The sequence below is a fragment of the Aulonocara sp. 'chitande type north' Nkhata Bay genome, linkage group LG3 (genome assembly GCF_057382095.1).
Source record: "Aulonocara sp. 'chitande type north' Nkhata Bay isolate Kocher_YH1m ecotype deep benthic linkage group LG3, A_spYH_male_GT1.1, whole genome shotgun sequence".
NCBI classification, from domain to species: Eukaryota; Metazoa; Chordata; class Actinopteri; order Cichliformes; family Cichlidae; genus Aulonocara; species Aulonocara sp. 'chitande type north' Nkhata Bay.
Genome location: NC_141346.1, coordinates 27108741 through 27130283, shown reverse-complemented (window position 1 = coordinate 27130283; position 21543 = coordinate 27108741). Strand labels below are relative to the sequence as shown.

At 40.4% G+C, this 21543-nt stretch overlaps 1 protein-coding gene across 1 annotated transcript; it reads left to right on the top strand.

Moving 5' to 3' along the window:
• Window positions 1-12906: 12906 nt before the first annotated feature.
• LOC147334914 (tripartite motif-containing protein 16-like) lies at window positions 12907-14868 on the top strand. The gene has a single exon (XM_086286879.1). It carries the CDS (start codon window positions 12962-12964, stop codon window positions 14636-14638), a length of 1677 nt encoding a protein of 558 aa, XP_086143005.1. The 5' UTR covers window positions 12907-12961; the 3' UTR covers window positions 14639-14868.
• Window positions 14869-21543: the final 6675 nt, after the last annotated feature.

Below are 21543 nucleotides of genomic sequence, written 5' to 3'. Positions count from 1 at the left end.
AATAGTTATTCAACAGTCCTTAGAGACTGTTTGAGATATAATGTGTCACATGTAACCCTTTTGGATGATACCCAACAAGTTTGATGCAGAAATATTGTTTCAGTGACAAGATATAGGCCACAATCACTTTTTGGCAGGCTGAAAATGGCATATTATCAATGTTAATGTTCCTTTACAGGTTATCCAGCAGTTCTAAGGGACTGTTTGAGATGTAATATTTGACATATGACCCTTCTAAATGACATCCGCCAAGTTTGAAGCAGAAATATTGTTTCAGTGACAAGATATAGGCCACAATCACTTTTTGGCAGCTTGAAAATGGCATATTGTCAGTTTTTTTGTTCCTGTACAAGTTATTCAGCAGTTCTTGGAGAGTTTTTGGGATATATCACATGTAACCCTTCTGGAATATATCCAACAAGTTTGAAGCCGAAATATTGTTTCAGTGACAAGTTATAGGCCACAATCACTTTTTGGTAGCGCTAAAATGCCATGTTCTCAGTCGTTATTCTGCACAAACAAGAAAGAGTCATGGTGATACTGGCACAATAGGTCTTTATTGTTTTAACCACTATTCGACAGTCTTATAACAAATATGAACAACGAGAGTAGACATACTAAACCTGTAGGCATTAATTATTCCATCGTGATGCGTGTAGTCATTCGTGACTGCGCTACACACTGAAAGCAACCTTCTGATAAGCGTCATAATTCGGTTACAAGAAACGTTAAAGCTCCATGAATGCATACCTTTGCCTAATAACAAAGGCATAAATGTGTTTGGGTTCCCCCCCCCCCACGTTATATCAGTTGCACGGAAGTAGCTGGCAACGCAAGTAATCCGGGCGCTGCAGCTTTAAGCAGCTGCGCGCGCTCCCGCGGACGGCAATCAGTTTCTGGCAGACAATCACTTTTTGGCACAACACCGGCTCCTTATTGGGAGCCGTGGTTTTTTTTTTTTTCCTTTCTCCTGCCCTCCTTTTCACTTTTTTCACTTCATGCTGCAAGTCACCCTGGTGTTTGCGCTGAGCAGAGACGGCAAACAGAGCCTTGCATTTGCGCCCCTCCCCCCTCTCCTCAGCGCTGAGCTGAGGGGGCGGGGACAGTAGTTACACTCGCAACAGCAGTAGCACACAATAGTGATGGGATTTCCGGCTCTTTTTAGAGATCCGGCTCTTTCGGTTCGGCTCACTAAAAAGAGCCAGTTCTTTCGGCTCCGAACCGGCTCTTCAGGTTGTTTTGTTGCTTTAATTAATTTATTATTAACAATAATATAAAATTATGCACAAAAAGAATTACTAACGTAAAACAAAGTGGTTTTATTTATATACCGGTATGTTTATATATAAATATATGCGGTGGCCCCTAGAGACAAAACACGTACAAACTCCGAAAAACATTTCTAGCATGAACTGAACTTCCAAAGCAGAGCTACTAGATCACTTAAATTACACAATTGAAAGCATGTGTGTATTGTTTGTGTATTTATACACAGCCACTCATATATATTCAAATAATTAAAAAAAAAGTTCATTTACCTGTTACTACCACACACCAAATCCGGTTGTTGGTACTTGCTGGCTTGTGTAGCCACAAGATACCAAAAGCTCCACACTGCGCCCAGCATCCTGGAGCACTTCTGTTGTCTTTTGTACGTGTTTTGAGTTTTTATGTGCTTCTGAGTTTTTACATGCTTCGGAGTTTGTACGTGTTTTGGAGTTTGCACATGCATCAGAGTTCGTACGTGATTTGAAGTTTGTATGTGCTTTGTCTGTAGGGGCCACCGTAAATATACTTTTATTTATTCACTCCACATAAAATGTAATAAATAAATCATATAATACAAAAATCAACTATTCACATTTCAACTTTTAACTATTTAAATTTTCAGCTTTTTCCTTTTACAAATTTAAAGTGAAAACAACACAAAACACTGCAAACCACAACCCAATTAAATATAAATTAAAATATCAAAACAAAAAGAACATGCATATTCTCTGTCATATGGGCCTGGATGAATAAACTTTCTGAATCCTTTATCATCTGCAACCGAAAATAGTTGTGGATGATTACTATACCTTTCTAATGTCACGTTTTTGTCCCTGGCTCTCTTTGTCTCTCTCTCTCTCTCCCTCTGGCTCTGTTCCTGCTACTGAGTGTAACTACCGCCCCTCCCCCCTCTGCCCAGCGTAAAGCACAAGGCTCACGTGCAGGCGAGAGAGAGAGGGTGAGAGAAAGAAAAAGAAAAAAAACCCCACGTGACGGCTCGCGATAAGGAGCCGGCTCGCGTCGTTCACGTCAAAGAGTCGGCTCTAAGAGCCATTTCGTTCGCGAACGACCCATCACTAGCACACAACAAGAGCAGGAGGGAGAGGGAAAGAAAGAGAGCCGGGAGCAACAAGAGACAACACCGTCACATTGGAAAGGTACAGTAAAGAAAATGAGTGATACCAAGAAAAGAAGCAAAGTCTGGAACCATTTCAATCTTATTGACAAAACAAAGGCAAAGTGTAGAGTCTACAAGAAAAGGATATCATATAGAGCCGGCTCCACAAACAACATGCACAGGCACCTAAGAACTGTCCACCCATCAGTGCAATGGGAAGATAAAACGCAGTCAGTTGAGTGTGAGGACTCTCTTCCAGACACTAAACCAAGGAACAATGTACATTTCAAATTCCTTTAATTTTAAACATGTTTATATTGTCTATCCTGTAAAATAGTCAGATGTCTATTCATATTAATGTACAGAATTCACCTGCTTGCTGCTACTACTGCACAATCACCCAATGTATATACTATATATATATATAATGTTCCTCCTCTACAGCCCCCCCCCCCCCCCCCCCCCCAATTTTTGCACATGTCGAGGAGTGTGTCAGGCTACATTTCACTGTGTGTTATACTTGTATAACTATGCATGTGACAAATAAAGAACCTTGAACCTTGATATTAATATTTCTAAATGCCAACCTTTCCCTTAATTAAAGATCTGGGCGTTCTCCCCCCCCCCCCCCCCCCCCCCATATGTTAGTTTATATTTTATTGTGTTGTGGTTTGCAGTGTTTTGTGTTGTTTCACTTTAAATTTGTTTAAAAGGAAAAAGCTGAAAATTTAAGTAGTTAAAAGTTGAAATGTATGAAATGTAAATAGTTGGTTTTTGTATTTTATAAGTTATTTATTACATTTTATGTGGAATGAATAAATAAACGTATATTTACAGTGGCCCCTAGAGACAAAGCATGTACACACTCCAAAACACAACGGAATAGCTCCAGGATGCTAGGGGCCGTGTTGAGCTTTCGTTACCTAGTGGCTACACAAGCCAGGAAGTACCAACAATCGGATTGGGTGTGTGGTAATAACAGGTAAATGAATTTATTTATTATTTGAATATATACATATTTAAATATATATGTATATATATATATGTATGAGTGTTTGTGTATTAATACAAAAACAATAGACATATGAATTCGATTGTGTAATTTAAGTGATCTAGTAGCTCTGTTTTGGAAGTTCAGTTAACGCTAGAAATGTGTTTTGGAGTTTGTACATGCTTTGTCTCTAGGGGCCCCTATAAATATTTATATATAAACATAAATAAAGAAAACCACGTTTTTTTACATTACTAATTCCTTTTGTTCATAATTTTGTATTGTTGTTGATAATTAATTAATTAAAGCAAGAAAACAACCTGAAGAGCTGGTTCGAAGCCGAAACAGCTGGCTCTTTTTAGTGAGCCGAGCCGAAAGAGCCGGTTCTCTAAAAAGAGCCGGAAATCCCATCACTAGAACTGAATAGAAGGAGTTTTGTTTGTAATGAAACTGCGTGTGACGTGTGTGACGTCTGAAGTACAGAAATAACACCATATAAGACACATGTGGAGCTTCAAATGTTAGAGATCCTGCAACTAGCGTTTGGGCTGTGCAGGGGTCTCTCTCTTCCAGAAGATGATTGAATAAAAAGAAATATAAAATGTTTTGACCACTATGAGTCGGTTTTCTCTGTTCTATCATGGTGACAAAAGAATCGGGGTTAATAACTTATAACAACAGTTATCAAGTATACCAATTTAACTTTGCTGATGTGCTTGAAGGAAAATTGTTATTTCCATGTATTTCCCTGTTCTTTCTTTAATTTTGAGGAGTTCCATCTAGCTGTTACAGTGCACCTAAAACAAAAAATCTGATTTACATTTGTTGAATGAGCAATTTTGTAAAATAACAGTCTATTTTTGTGTGCACAGCTTACAAAACTGTACTGTAAGGTATGCTCTGATTGCATGCTAAAATGTTGTTGCTTAAAAATAAAATCTGTAATGCATGATAATTAATAACATTAGCAGAAAGACTTATTAAAAAGTAGATACACAATTTCTATAGAATGGAAAACAACTTAGTTAATTTTTGTTCCTATGAATACCAGCATCCTAAACAACTCCAACAACCATGACGAAAAGTGCTTTCCTGCTCCCCTCACCATCAGCTGATTAACACTGAGCTGCTGCTGTCAACACCATCAAACTTATTTAATGTTTAATGTTATGTTATTTTTAAATCTTTACCAAAGCTTAACGACTGTGGATCCTCACACCTGCTGTTAAAAAACTGTTAGAGATTACAGGAGTAATTTCTTTTTTTTAAAGCAGCAAGCTTGCATTTTTATTGGTTACCATGTTTATTACCACTTTTATCAGTAAAAACCTTCCTATAAAGTATAGATTTCAATTCAATTCACCTTAATGAGCTGCACTACTTACAGTCATGTGAGCTCTGGTTACTGACAGCAGGTGTGAATGTTTGGAGTCCTAAACTCAGATAGAGATTAGAATAACAAGGGAATGTAAAATGGTTTGATGCACCTGACAGCAGCAGCTCAGAGAGAACTCCAATATGAGGGGAGGAGCAAAACTGTCAGAGTTGTGGCACAAGTGAAGAGAGCACTGTTGGCATTATTGTTAGCACAAAACATTGAAATTTCAATAGATGTCTAATTATGAAATTGGTCATTGACTCCTGCAGCTAAATAAACATTTTATACCGATTACCAGAAGAAAAAAAATAGTAATGCACTTCTTTCACAGATGTCCCATTAACCATCACTTTTCAAAATAATCTGTGCAAGCTATTGAATATGGCCAATAAGTAATACAAATAATATGAAAATGACGTACATATCTTTATGTCAAAGATGGTGTTTGAGATCCCAAAGAATTTAAATGTCAGAAGGAAATAAAAGAAAGTACATGAGAAAGAAAAAGTTGCAAACATTTCCATTTTTTCCAGGATAATTCACAAAATGAACAGTGTAATTATAAGTTTGAAATGCACTGCAAGTGTTTATATGGTAAACTGATCAACTCCAGCAACAAACACTGGCAGTGCAAAAATGTACCTAACTAGCTGACAGACTTTAAAGTCACAGGAAGATATATATAAATGGTGACATATCCCAGAACAAATCTGAACATAAAAATATTTTTAATTGTCTGTCTTCAGCAACTGTGTGCTGTACAAGCAGTATAAAATTTTAACATGTTTCATTTGCAGTTGAATGACACAAAATCACTTAGAGGGGCACATATGACCTGCAGGCTGCACTTTGGACATCCTGCAGTAGACTGCTACATAGACTACTTAACTATGCATAGGGGGATATTCAATGAAAGACTTAATTTTATTAAATAGTTAATTAAGCCATCAATGGGAGTTAGATTTAATACTAGTGTTTTACACAGCATTCAGCTATAGTAACATGTTCTGCATTTTCCTACATCACCATCTGATCTGAACAGCTGCACTTAAGTATTAAATTAATAACTGCCCTGGCCAAACATTTTTCAGTAACCAATAACTAGATGGAACAGCACAGTATCTAAGGCTACGTCCACATGTACACGGGTATTTTTGGAAACGCAGATTTTTCTGTGCGTTTGCACCTTTCATCCACACGTAAATGGCATTTTCGGTCACTGAAAACAAAGATTTTTTTGAAACTCATGCCAGGGTGGAGATTTTCGAAAACTCAGTTTTTGCGTTTACTGTGGACGAGGGAAACAGAGGAAACGCAGCATCAAACGTCTGTGCCTTTTTTGACGTCACACTGTGCGCCAGGTTATTGCTTCGGTGAAATGAATTTCTACAATGGCGGACTTGGACAAAATACCATTACTGTTAATTTTACTCTATGCAGTGTTTCAATGCTTACATATACACACAGTTACTGTTCCTCCACACATAGATTGACAGACCACGTGACTTTCGCGCATTGCATGCCGGGAACTTGCGGCAAAACAATCCAAGTACCGCATCAAACGCAAGCATTTGCAGCACCGCAAAACGTTCATTCTCCAGTTCCAATACCTTCTTGCTTTTTCTTTGTCCCCCAAAAAAGTTATGTACAAAACAAAGGAGAACAATGTCGGTCTGTACAAAGACAGACTTGTTGAAAAGTCAAAGAAAAGATACGAGGAAAAAATCAAAGAGTGAAAGGGTAAGACCCTTACGAGCACACAGAGTGGACAAAAGACGTTAGCGTGCTGCCCACTTTCACCACGCTCATATTTATAATTATACGGTTCTTGGAGTGAGTGCATACACTCGTGAAGTTTAGTAACTTCAGGTCACTGCAACAAGCCCAGGTACAGTTTACCGACGGATGGGTTCAGGACCTTGAAATGCACCGTGTAGAACGAAAGACCATCGTACGAACAAAGGTAAGTTTAACAGTCTCACAAATTGTCTTCATAAATACACATTCGTTAACCGTTTATTAATATAACCTTTGAGCTCAACGGTAATTAATTAGTAGTGGAAATAATTTCTGGTAGCGTTACAGAAATGTAGCAGTGACAATAATATTGTATGTTGTAATCGTACTGGGCAATTAGTGATACAAAAAACCTGTTTTATCCTGTGAATAAAAGTAAAGTTTTTGTCAATGTACCATGGTAATAACAGAAGCGAAACGCAATATTGTGTCAGGACAATTCACTATTTATGCACAATAAACAAAGGAGCATAGCGTGACAATTTCTGTTCAGCGCCAGACTTGCTTGTAACCTATATCACCAATTATGTTAAGAAAAATGACGCATTAACTACAACAGAAGACTGACCTTTGTGGAAATGCTTGGAGCAGACTAACATGTGAGCTGGAGTTTTCTGGGATGTTATATTTGGTCTTCGAATGGCTGCAATCCAGGCCATCCGTCGGCTCTTTGTTACTGGCTTAAACAATTTCTCTTCAACGACGTAATCCACAACTGATCTCTGTACCCGTCGGCTTCCTGTGGCTGTCATGCGACCGGCTATTGCAGTTAATAATACAACAGCTTCTTGCCATTTTTTGTGTTTCTTTTTATCGCTGTGTAACTGATTTCAATTGAAAACCTGTGTGCCCTAGTACCTCTTGCCACGAGTTCCCAGAATCCTTTGCGGTTTTACCCCTGAATGACGTCACATTTTCAATCTCTATAGGACTCAGTTCTGCTTGTCACTACCTGATCCGTACCGGAAACCCGATCGGTATCCCGCATGCGCGAAAGGTGTCTACTTCCGGTCGTAGCGTTTTACAATAGTTATGGGTCAGAATATCTGTTAAGATGTTAAGAATAATAAGTATATCTTAAAATGTTTGCAATAATGAAGCATTTCAGTACAATGTAGACAAAAACGAAAATTAAAAAGATAGTTTCGGATCAGGACTCTCCGATCCTTACTGCGCATGTGTAAAATCTAAAGTAAGATTTGCGCATGCGGGGTACCGATCGGGTTTTCTTTTTTTTTTTTTTCTTTTTTTTTTGCCTGTCCCATTTGGTTCTTTAGCCATCAGAATTGTTGTCTGAAGACCAACAAGGATACCCAATGGATTTATTTTGCCAAATGGATCATCATGGCATTGCCGTATTGGTCCATTTGAGCGACCTTTGTTTTTATTATTTATTTTATTTTATTTTCAGTTGTTACAGACGGGACAGACATGAGTGAGGGATAGGAAAGGGAGAAAGAAAGAGGAAGGAAAAGAAAAACAGAAGGGGAGAGGGACAGTGAGAAAGGGTAAAAAATAAAAATAAAATAAAATCTCTTGGATCACCTGTTGAGAGAGAAAGAATAGTATTTTTTTCTAAGGTTTTATGGACTGATGAAATGAGAGTGAGTCTTGATGGGCCAGATGGATGGGCCCGTGGCTGGATTGGTAAAGGGCAGAGAGCTCCAGTCCGACTCAGACGCCAGCAAGGTGGAGGTGGAGTACTGGTTTGGGCTGGTATCATTAAAGATGAGCTTGTGGGGCCTTTTCGGGTTGAGGATGGAGTCAAGCTCAACTCCCAGTCCTACTGCCAGTTTCTGGAAGACACCTTCTTCAAGCAGTGGTACAGGAAGAAGTCTGCATCCTTCAAGAAAAACATGATTTTCATGCAGGACAATGCTCCATCACACGCGTCCAAGTACTCCACAGCGTGGCTGGCAAGAAAGGGTATAAAAGAAGAAAAACTAATGACATGGCCACCTTGTTCACCTGATCTGAACCCCATTGAGAACCTGTGGTCCATCATCAAATGTGAGATTTACAAGGAGGGAAAACAGTACACCTCTCTGAACAGTGTCTGGGAGGCTGTGGTTGCTGCTGCACGCAATGTTGATGGTGAACAGATCAAAACACTGACAGAATCCATGGATGGCAGGCTTTTGAGTGTCCTTGCAAAGAAAGGTGGCTATATTGGTCGCTGATTTGTTTTTGTTTTGTTTTTGAATGTCAGAAATGTATATTTGTGAATGTGGAGATGTTATATTGGTTTCACTGGTAAAAATAAAAACAATTGAAATGGGTATATATTTGTTTTTTGTTAAGTTGCCTAATAATTATGCACAGTAATAGTCACCTGCACACACAGATATCCCCCTAAAATAGCTAAAACTAAAAACTACTTCCAAAAACATTCAGCTTTGATATTAATGAGTTTTTTGGGTTCATTGAGAACATGGTTGTTGTTCAATAATTAACACTCCTGCCATCCTTTAAAAAACTCACACCCATCACCCTAGGGACCATTCTCAGCCACGCCATAAAAAGACCATATATCCATATTTTATTCCACTTTAAATTAGCCAACCTTGTAAAACTACTTCTCCCTGAAATATTCATGTAAAGTTTTAATTATATTTTCGTTGTTTTAACCCTTCAAATCCCAGTGTTATTACATGAGCGCCCTGTGTTATAAGCCCCAAAAACCAAAAAACGAAACTAAATATTTCCACAAAAAACCAGTTGAAGTAATATGTGATTGTCATTATAAGTAGGCCTTTAGATGGACCAAAGATTGGCACCAACATACATTTTGACCTGCCATTATTTTTTTTGCATTTTTTTTGCAATTTAAAAATTAAAACTTCAAGGCCCTGAGTCTTCATTGACATCCAAGAAAAGAAGAAAAAATAAAATCATATGATGATAATTTGGGGTTGAAAAATAGCGTTTATAATGGAAGTCAATGGGCAGAAAATGGTCCCCAGGGTGATGGGTGTGGGGATTTCTGCTGCTCAGCCATTTTAGGCTGATTTAAGGAATTCACACTGGAATATTAACATTGACAGGTAAAAACTATCCTGTGGCAAGTTTGGTTATATTCCACTGAACACAGTGGAAATGGCAGCCATTTAACACATAGCAGTGGCACAAAAAGGTCCCAAGAAGGCAGGAGGGTTAAATTATTCTTCAAAAATACAACTTGCCTAATAATTCTGCACTCCCTGTATAAGGCTTACATGATTTACTCATGAAAGTGGCCACTTTCTCATTACTTTCATATATTGTTTTAGTAAGTATCCAAAACATACAAGTTTCATTATATAATTTTTCAAGGGATCTTATATCTGTTCTCACTCTTATATGCTTTTCATACAAGTTTCACGCAAGACAGATACAAACTTTATAAGATTTATATATATCTTTTCCATATGGGATGTCATGACAGTCCAAGTTGATGAACACTTCACATGCATCCACCACAGCCAAGCTGGAAGTGTCATTACAAAGTAGGGACTGGTCTCTCGGTCCGCTGCCGCTCGCTCGTGTGTGAAGCTCGAAGACATCGATGGACAAACTGCCAATCGATCGTTTATGTCCTCCAAGGGGAGATATCTGCACATGACAAACACAGAACAACTGTGGTTTCTTTGAGGGGAAATGTGCACCAACTGCTCAGATCTCTGTGTATTTCCTTGAGGATAATGAGACACCAAGGCTGCAAGTACTCACATCTACCAGCTAACAAATTTCATATGATCAGAGTCAAAGAGCTGCAGACGATCACTGGTTCGCACAACGCCCATGAGGTGGAGCTGTTTCTGGAAAAAAAAAATAGTCCGCGTGCACAGATTACCTGTTCCCACTTGCGAGCTGGTGTGTACCCATAACTTTTCCAATCAGCACCATGAAAATGTCCATGTGACAAATACGAGTCCAACTGCTCACTGAGCCTGCTAACTGCTGTGTATTTTATTGTGAGTAGAATAAAACAACAATTAGACTAGAATGTGCTTAGATAACAGGAGGTGGCTGTAGATCAGAAGAACGGGAAATGATTCCTAAGTGTGTGTTTTGCTAGAATGACTTGGGTCAACCCTTGTTTAAAGGACAATTGTGGACTTTTATTCTCAAAGCATTTCATGTGACCTTAAAACTCTCACAAATGAGATTAAGTTGCTGAACCCTGAGGAATTTATTGACAGTGGGGGTCTGCCTGGGCAACCCCCCAGACTGAACAATAGAATTAGTGGAAAACTACTGAAGGGGGGTGACACAGGGCAGCCGCCCCACTGACTCTATATAGGTGTGTGTATCAGGAATGATCCTCGGATCTACTCGATGCTTGCTATGACTCCATGTAGTGGGATCTCCCAACGCACATTGGTAATAAAGATGAAAAATACTCCAGCCTCATCTGACCCTTCTTCCCCAGCTGGGATATCAAACGGATCGGTGAGGTCAAGAAGAAGTGAACCTCAACAGAACAAATTCACTCATGTGAATGTGAAGAGTGAAGGTAACAGTGGTCCAGGTGGCAATCAGATCATTCGGTATCTAAATTGCTTCAATTTGTTTGATCAACATTATCAGTGTAGACACGTATTGAGGGGAAGTTGGGGTGACGATGAACTTGGTAGACTGTTGAGAAGGAGGTAGGGATTAATAACTATTAATAAGCCTTTGTACTGGCATAACAGCTCCTGAGCCAGTTACTAAGCAGACCAATCAATTCTGTGGAGAACACTATCATCCTTCCTGGACGTTCCCTCAGATCTCTGTGCATGGATCATACAGGAGGGTCTGAAGTATTTTAAGCCAATCTTATTGCTCTTGTTGTCTGGATATTACTTTTATTCTGTTTTCACACAGATTCCTGGATTCCTTTCCCCCAGTGTGTGGTGACCCTACCCTGAGTAATGAGAGAGTGTCTCTTTGGATAAATGGATGTTTGGCTTCTCCACCTCTCTGGACCTCAGAGCACCATTTCCCCTTTTGCAGTGTGTTGTTCTAATATTAACGTCACTGTAAAACAAGTGCACTGGACATCAGCTTTATTTAACAATTTCAGGGACGTAATCAGATATCAAAGGGTCAGTCCCAACCCAGGTCCCCATTTAGTGACAATTTCAAGATGATTTGTCGAGTTGATTACAGCTTCTTGTCACGGCGAGTGAGATGAGCCGTGTGGAAAATAAAGGAGGATCCAAACGCAGGCACTTGTATGGGTGTGAGGGTGGTTTATTAAACACAAAAAGGAAATGGACAAACGGCGAACGGAGCAATGACTAAACTAAACTGGGAACAAACTAACTATAGAACACGAACCTGGACATGAATGAGAGCGGGCGGAAACAGATGATGGTAGACTGCAGGGAAACACACAGATGAAGCAGGGTGGAAACACAGACGGACCAGCAACTACAATGACGGCAGACATGACTTAAATACACAGAGAATCACAGGGGAATTACACGCAGGTGGTGGACACAGCTGGGAATAATCAACAAGACGAGACAAAGGTAAAACTGAACACACTCACATGAGACGCAGACCATCACAATAAAACAGGAACAAGCAACCATCACACTAAGACACAAACTCGACATAGAGAGACAGACAGAAAATGGCACATGGAGCTAGACAAATACTAAGCAGACACAACTGAAGAACAAATCCTAAACACCACAGAAACATGAAACTCAAATAATAAACATCATCATAATCAACACTACAAGAGAACAAGAAAACAATCCCTGATGCAAACTAAAACCAAAACATAATAAAACTCAAACTACTGGGTCCGACGGACCCAGAACCGTGACACTTCTACATAACAAAAAAAATGAAATTAAAAAAGTTGATGAGTATGTTTTCTTTGAAATTAACGAGTCAGGAATTTTTCTTCATTCCTATCGAACATTTCCCTGAAATACCAACTATTCCACTTGCTGCACCCTTAAATGCAACATAAGCTTCATGTCATCATGCAGTGGCTGCCTTATCTGTATGTCTAGGGTCATTATCATCCTGCATTGAATAAAACTGAAGGATAACTTCAGTGAGAACTGTGACAAGTGAAGTTTATTATATAGAAGAAAGTGTTAACAGGCTTAAAAGGTGAGCAGTAAATAAAAAAAGGTTAAACACACAGTATCGCTCTCAAACTACTCCTCTTCCTGGAGTGAAGCACAGCCTGATAACCTCACTCTTCTTCCTGCTCTTAAACACAGCACCTCCTCTCTGTCCACGTGTTTCCTCGTTCCCTCCCCTTCAGACCTGCACTTTGACAATGGGCGTAAACAACATGTGGTGACGTGTAAGAGCTGACAGGCTCCATTCACTGCAGAAACACGTTGTTGAGATCAGAGCTCAGACTAGTTTCAGTTATAAGGAAGAGAAACTCACACAGTCACTGACACTGAGAGGAGAAATGGCGCAGAAAGGAGTTCAGCTGGACCGAGAAACCTTCTCTTGTTCCATCTGTTTGGATCTACTGAAGGATCCGGTGACTACAGCCTGTGGACACAGCTACTGCATGAACTGTGTTGAAACCCACTTTGACAAAGAGGACAAGAAGGGAATCCACAGCTGCCCTCAGTGTAGCAAGACTTTCATACCGAGGCCTGTCCTGGAGAAAAACGTCATGTTTGCAGCTTTAGTGGAGCAGCTGAAGAAGACTGGACTCCAAGCTGCTCCAGCTGATCACTGCTATGCTGGACCTGAAGATGTGGCCTGTGATGTCTGCACTGGGAGGAAGCTGAGAGCCATCAAGTCCTGTTTAGTCTGTCTGGCCTCTTACTGTGAGAAACACCTCCAACCTCACTATGATGCAGCTCCATTAAAGAAACACAAGCTGGTGACCCCCTCCAAGAAGCTCCAGGAGAACATCTGCTCTCGTCATGATGAGGTGATGAAGATTTTCTGTCGTACTGATCAGCAGAGTATCTGTTATCTCTGCTCAGTTGATGAACATAAAGGCCATGAAACAGTCCCAGCTGCAGCAGAAAGGACTGAGAAGCAGAAGGAGCTCGAGGTGAGACGACTAAACATCCAGCAGAGAATCCAGGAGCGAGAGAAAGATGTGAAGCTGCTTCAACAGGAGGTGGAGGCCATCAATGGCTCTGCTGATAAAGCAGTGGAGGACAGTGAGAAGATGTTCACTGAGCTGATCCGTCTCCTCCAGAAAAGAAGCTCTGATGTGAAGCAGCAGGTCAGATCCCAGCAGGAAACTGAAGTGAGTCGAGTCAAAGAGCTTCAGGAGAAGCTGGAGCAGGAGATCGCTGAGCTGAAGAGGAAAGACGGCGAGCTGGAGCAGCTCTCACACACAGAGGATCACAACCAGTTTCTACACAACTACCCCTCACTGTCAGCACTCAGTGAGTCTACACACTCATCCAGCATCAATATTCGTCCTCTGAGCTACTTTGAGGATGTGACAGCAGCTGTGTCAGAGACCAGAGATAAACTACAGGACATTCTGAGAGAGGAATGGACAAACATCTCACTGACAGTCACTGAAGAGGATGTTTTACTGTCACCAGCAGAGCCAAAGACCAGAGCTGGATTCTTAAAATATTCACATGAAATCACACTGGATCCAAACACAGCAAACACACATCTGTTATTATCTGAGGGGAACAGAAAAGTAACATTTATGAAACAACAAAAGTCTTATTTTGATCATCCAGACAGATTCACTGTATGGTGTCAGGTCCTGAGTAGAGAGAGTCTGACTGGACGTTGTTACTGGGAGGTGGAGTGGAGAGGAGGAGCAGTTTATGTCGCAGTTGCATACAAGAATATCAGCAGAGCAGGAAGGGGCAATGAATGTGGATTTGGATGGAATGACAAATCTCAGTCATTATATTGTGACACAAACGGTTATAAATTTCAATATAACAAAGTCCAAACTGTCCTCTCAGGTCCTCTGTCCTCCAGAGTAGGAGTGTACCTGGATCACAGAGCAGGTATTCTGTCTTTCTACAGCGTCTCTGAAACCATGACTCTCCTCCACAGAGTCCAGACCACATTCACTCAGCCGCTCTATGCTGGATTTCGGCTTGGGTTCTCTGATGGAGACACTGCAGAGTTGATTAAAGTCAAATAAACTAAGGTTCTAAGGTACTAAGGTTCATGTTGATCCCTGACCATTATACGTACTTGTGTAGTTTCTAAATGAGGCTTTACATTTTAGAAGCTGAGAAGTTCAGTGGTCCATTGATGTGTGAAAATAATATTGCACTGTTTCAAACTGTACTTACATTTATGGGCATTTTTTTATGATTATTTGATCATGCTACTAACAATCAATTATTGTATTTAGAGTAAAATCATTTAAAGCCATTTTCAAATAAAAAGTTTGACAGATTAAAACAGATATCATGTTTCTATAGAAATTGATACAATCAGATAACTGCTTGAACTGCTTTACTTAAATTTCCGAAATTTTAGCAGAAAGTTTCCTTTTAGACATGTCTGTTCCACAATCAGGACTTTGGAGGAGAACAAATAAAAGCATGGGCGACCGTGGTTCAGGGGTTTGGGAAGCTCATCTTTTAGCCAGAAGGTTTACCGGTTTGATCCCCTGCTACATCTGTCTTGGTGGTTCTGTCCTTGGGCAAGGCACTTCACCTACCGCCTACTGGTGTTGGCCAGAGGGGCCGATGGCGCGATATGGCAGCCTCGCCTCTGTCAGTCTGCCCCAGGGGAGCTGTGGCTACAACCGTAGCTACCTCCACCAGTGTGTGAATGTAAGAGTGAATGAATAGTGGAATTGTAAAGCACTTTGAGGGTCTCGAAAAGCGCTGTATAAATGCAATCCATTATTATTAAGTAATAGTGAGCTGTAGTGAATATTGATTTTTTTTCTCTCAGTAACAAAAACAGACTCATTTTCAGTACATAAGATAACCAGTCCCAGTTCAAATCTTTTGTCAGCAGACTCATTAACATCATGGTAGATAGTTATTCGGTATATGATGCTTTCACAAAACCCAGTTTAGAACAAAGACTTCTGATGTTTAGATGAAGAATACCTGGACCAGATCTAGTTTGAAAATCAGTTAAAAACAGGACATTGATGAGAACAAACAACAGGGGCATGATATCAGCAAACAACATCATTTAACACAAAAACAAATCAAATTTATGCAGATATTTCTGCTTCTTACTCATCTGCAAACATCCAGCATGTTTTAAATATTCCTGCTGTTTTTGTTAACAGGAAGTTCATGTTGAGCTCAGTGAGTTGAATTTATATGTGAGAAAATAATTACACACAACTAAACCTGACAAAGTACATACAAACTCCAAAACATACAAACTCCAAAGCACATTATTTGTGTTTATTCTGCAAATACTTCATTATATTGCATAAATGTCAGTTACAAGCTTAACCTCCTAGGACCTGCCGTTCATATATATGGACATCCCATTTTGGGTTGTTTAAACCAAAATACTAAATTTTGCTCTACAAGAGCTGGATAACCACTTACGAGGACATTATGCTGCCACTGTTCTATCGAAATTTTAAATTAATGTCTTCATACGTGGATCTCATTTTTCTCAGAACCAAAAATCAGTTTAAAAAAAATCATGTAAGTCTTTGTTTTTACAGTCATCAGGTCCCAATGAGCCCAAATAGCAAAGAAAAATTAAAAATTTGAATGCCACGAAAGAGTTCGGGTCTTAGGAGGTTAAATATAAGGTTGGAAAAAAAAAAGTAATTGCAACCAGGCTATTGATCAAGTAATTGCGATTAATCAAGATTAATTACAGAAAATTGTGAGATTAATTCGTTTTTTTTAAATTTATTGAAAAGCACTAATACATATATATATGTCGGGGGCAATCGTGGCTCAAGAGTTGGGAGTTCGCCTTGTAATCAGAAGGTTGCCGGCTCGAGCCCCGGCTCGGACAGTCTCGGTCGTTGTGTCCTTGGGCAAGACACTTCATCCGTTGCCTACTGGTGGTGGTCAGAGGGCCCGGTGGTGCCAGTGTCCGGCAGCCTCGCCTCTGTCATTGCGCCCCAGGGTGGCTGTGGCTACAATGTAGCTTGCCATCACCAGTGTGTGAATGTGTGTGTGAATGGGTGGATGACTGGATATGTAAAGCGCCTTGGGGTCCTTAGGGACTAAGTAAAGCGCTATATAAATACAGGCCATTTACCATATATATATATATATATATATATATTTATTTATTTATTTATTTAATTATTTTTTACTATAACTGCATGTAGTGGCCTGTCATTAAGATTTCAACTGGTGTATACTTTGAGGTCCGAACACATACAAACTCCATAACACAACGGAAGTGCTCCAGGATGCTCGGCGCAGTGTTGAGCTTTTGTTACCTAGTGGCTACACAAGTCAGGAAGTACCAACGACCGGATTTGGTGTGTGGTAGTAACAGGTTAATGAACATATTTTTTTAAATTATTTGAATATATATGAGTGCTTGTGTATAAATACACAAACAATACACATATGCTTTCAATTGTGTAATTTAAGTGATCTAGGTAGCTGTTTTGGAAGTTCAGTTAACGCCAGCAGTGTTTTGGAGTTTGTAAGTGCTTTGTCTCTATGGGCCACCGTATATATTTATATATAAACATATATATAAATATATATGTTTTATATATATATATATGGTTTTTTTTACATTAGTTTTTTTTACTAATGTAAAAAAACCCCATGGTTTTTTTACATTAGTAATTCCTTTTGTGCATAATTTTATATTGTTGTTGATAATTAATTAATTAAAGCAACAAAAGAGCCGAAAGAGCCGGCTCTTTTTTTAGTGAGCCGATCTGAAAGAGCTGGTTCTGTAAAAAGAGCCGGAAATCCCATCACTAATGGGTCGCGTGTATCCTCCTATCCCAGAATTCATAGCGCGGTCCAGTCAATTCCAGTTTCCAACAATGGCAGCAGCTACTTAGTTTTAATATTACTCTTATTACTATTTCTGGGTCACAAAAAAAACCCCGAAAAACAACAACATATTTTCAGGGGAGAATGTAGCTGTGTAAACTTTAAATATGCTTGATTTATCAAGACATCACATATTTGAAAAAGTGCTCTGACATTTTTGGAGACGTCTGTTACCCACCAGCTCAATAGCTGACTGGGAGGTCAAGGCTCACTAGAGCTGGTGAGAACAGCAAACTCCCGGCACATCGTTTCCAGCCTTCCCAGTCTTCAAAGGACCCGGCACACATATACCTCAAAGGCTGGGTCCTCCGAAGGATGCAGCCTAGGTTTGGGGACACAGCTAGAGAATATGAGCTGAGGGAGACACCTGGTGGACAAACGCAGACATGACAAGAAGAAAGACTAAAGTGCAGATGGGAGACAAACAGCTGGAAATACTTGTTGGAAAGGATTGAAGCAGACCACAGAGGTGTTGTCAGATACACTGGTGGATAAAAAAATCAGTTAGTGAGGAGGCTCAAGGTATTGCTTGGTATCTATTCTGGGCCTCTGGAATGCACCAAAACTGCCTTTCTGCAGGGTACAAGGGTACTGTTGGGTCTGCGCTTCCACAGGCCCCGCTGGTTTACACACTTATTCTCGTTAACGACAAAGACAAGACGAACAACTTTTACTTGCTAGCAAGGGAAGGCTTGGTTGGAACCAGGCTCTTGGAGCTCAACGCTCCTCACCCGTTTCCAAACCAACTTCTTCAACAAGCAGCCCTGTTATTTCCATTACAGTTACAGTTTGGAGTTTACACAAGCACCTCCCCTCGTAAAACCGGTATGCATGTGTATGCATGTGCAACAACGTGTGTGTGTGTGTGTGTGTGTGTGTGTGTGTGTGTGTGTGTGTGTGTGTGTGAGAATGTGTGTGTCATGGGTGCGTTTGTGTGACCTCCTGCTCACCAAAAGGATCATTAAAGCAGGAAGCTTACCACACAAGAAACAGATCTTTCAGATAGGTGTGCCTAATAAAACACTTTCAGCCTCCCCCAGCACCAGAGTGGCTGGAGAGGTGGTCAGAGACAAAGGAATGTCTTTGATCATATATTTTGAACCAAGACTTACAAATTTAAGAAACACAATCACAACAATTAACAATTTGACTCCAACAGGTACACTCTTTACTTAAGTACAGATAGCTACATTAAAAGCTAATGCAGTAAAAGTACTGAAGCAACATCTTTCCTCAAGTAAAAGTGAAAAAGTAAAGGCCCTTAAATGTTCTCAAAGTAAGAAAGTAAAAAGTAACTCCTTGAAGGAAAATTCTACTAACATTTTTTTGTAAAAAGGTCACTGAAGCTTGTGCTATATTAAGATAACAATCAAATAATATTAGTTCACATGAATACAAATATACAAATCTAAATTGCAATTCTATTGAATATACTCATAGCTGGACAGGCCATCGGTTATAGCGGGCATTTGCCCAGTGGGCCGATGGGTTTTTTGTTGTTGTTGTTGTTTTTGTATTGGTATAAACAATGAAAGGTGGTGGATTGGCCAGATGCTGGCCAATGTGTAAAAAAATCAGTGTGTCTTTACGCTGCACAGCTGCCTCTTCTTCGCTCATTCTTTCCCCTCCCTCTCCTGTTGCTACTTCAATCATGAAACTGATCAATGATCAGCTGATCGTCTTTTCAGTCCCGTCTCTCTTGTTTGTTTATTGCCCACTTAGCGCCAGAAAGAGGAAACCAGCGGATGTCGTGCTAAACAACAGCAGCACGTTTAAGCTTAATCAGCTGTTGTTAGAATTTATTGAATATTATTTTTTTGTATCAGCTGATGTTTGCTGGAACCACAGCTGTAAAAGCTGCTGGTCATGATATGGATTTGGATATGTGGTGAGCAGTGCTGGGCAAGTTACTTTGAAAAAGTAATTAATTATAGTTACTAGTTACTTCTTCAAAAAAGTAACTGAGATAGTAACTGAGTTACAATATTATAAAAGTAATTAATTACTTGAAAACTAACTATTGCGTTAGTTTACCTTTAACCCTTTGGGGTCCAGGGTATAATTGGACATTTTTAACTACTTTTGATTTTCCCTCCACATTTCACCTTTAAAAACTATCTACTTCGCCTTGTTTGGTATCATTCTTTTCAGCACAATCTCACGTGTCTGAATTTACAGTTATGGTTTCATTTTGATATACTGTATTAACACAATTGATCTAAAATCAGACAAAAAACATAGAATCAGAGTAGAAAAAGTTATATTTTTTTACTGTAACAACCACAAACATGTTTAATGAATCATATTTCATAACTTTAAATGCAAATATAAATTGTCGATTTTAAAATCTTATGCACAAGTTTTGCAAAAAAAGTTATTTGCAGCCATCTACCTTTTACCTTGATTTTCTAAATAACCATTTCAAACTATTTACAGAACAATCAGCTGTTCTTCATTCAATAAGATGCAACACAAATTATTTGTGCCACTCCAAAAAAATAATTTCTGTCCACTATAAAGGAGAACATCACAGCCTGATACCTGCAGGTCTGACAGCAGCAGGTGTATCACTCCTGTTTCTATCTGGAGACAGCAGTTGCCTCATTGTTCTGACACACAACACAAAACTATCCACAACACTACACACTAACTACACAAGACAACACATTAACTACACACTCCAAACACGCTAAACGTCACAAATCTCTCACATCTCAAAACTCGCTCTGTCTCTTTTTCTGTTCTCTCTCTCTCTCTCTCTCTCTCTCGCCGTCACTCCTAAAACTTCCCCTGTTTTTTTTGTTTTGCTTTTTTTTTGCTCATAAGCAGAGAGTGCTTGCTAGCGCTGTCCTTAGACAGTAAACGTGACGAAACTATTGAGGAAAAAACGTAGCGTATATATTGTTTATCATGACTCTGGTTTACATGGCCTATCAACACAATTTAAAAACTGGTAAATATCACCTTGTTGCTTTGTCTTTAAGTGGTCATGTGTTTGGCTTACCATGACTACTTTATTCTTCCTCAGTCAAACAGCAGCACTCATGCGATTGTTTTGCCCCCTTAGCTCCAGGTGCTGAGCTAGAAAGTGATCGTGATTATTGTCCGCAGGGGGCACGCGCAGCTTCTTAAAGCTTTAGCGCCCAGATTACTTACGTAGTCAGCTACTTCCGTGAAACTGATATAAGATGCGGTGGCGCCTGTAGCGCCGCCGCCTGCAGCGCCACCGTCTCCGGCTTGCACGCCGCCGCCTGCAGCGCCGTCATCCTCATCTGGCCCAGCCTCCGAGTCTTCATCCTCATCTGGTCCAGCCTCCAAGTCTTCATCCTCGCCTGGCCCAGCTTCAGACTCATCATCCTCGCCAGCCGCAGCCTCCAAGTCTTCAGTCTCGTCTGGCCCAGCCTCCGAGTCTTCATCCTTGTCTGGCCCAGCTTCAGACTCATCATCCTCACCAGCCGCAGCCTCCGAGTCTTCAGTCTCGTCTGGCCCAGCCTCCGAGTCTTCAGTCCCGTCTGGTCCAGCCTCAGTGTCTTCAGTCCCATTGAACGACTGGCGACTCATTGAACGACTGGCGACCTGTAGCCCTGACCCCCATCGTAAGCAAATGCTTCGAGAAGCTGGTCAGGGACTTCATCTGCTCTGCACTACCCAACTCACTGGACCCTCTACAGTTCGCATACCGCCACAACAGGTCCACTGATGATGCCATAGCCCTGACACTACATACTGCCCTGTCACACCTGGAGAAGAGAGACACGTATGTGAGAATGCTGTTTGTAGATTACAGCTCAGCATTCAATACCATCGTTCCCTCAAAGCTGGACAGGAAACTGCAGGATCTAGGACTGAGCAGCTCCCTCTGCAGCTGGATCCTTAGCTTCCTGTCTGACAGACGCCAAGTGGTCAGACTGGGCAGCATCACCTCATCCCCCATCACACTGAACACTGGTGCTCCACAGGGGTGTGTACTGAGCCCTCTCCTGTACTCACTCTACACCTACGACTGCACGGCCACTAACAACTCCAACATCATTGTGAAGTTTGCGGACGACACTACAGTGGTGGGTCTTATCACCAACAG

Bases quoted from the DNA above. Each gene is read 5' to 3' on its own strand.
- LOC147334914 (XM_086286879.1), top strand. From the start codon at position 12,962: ATGGCGCAGAAAGGAGTTCAGCTGGACCGAGAAACCTTCTCTTGTTCC.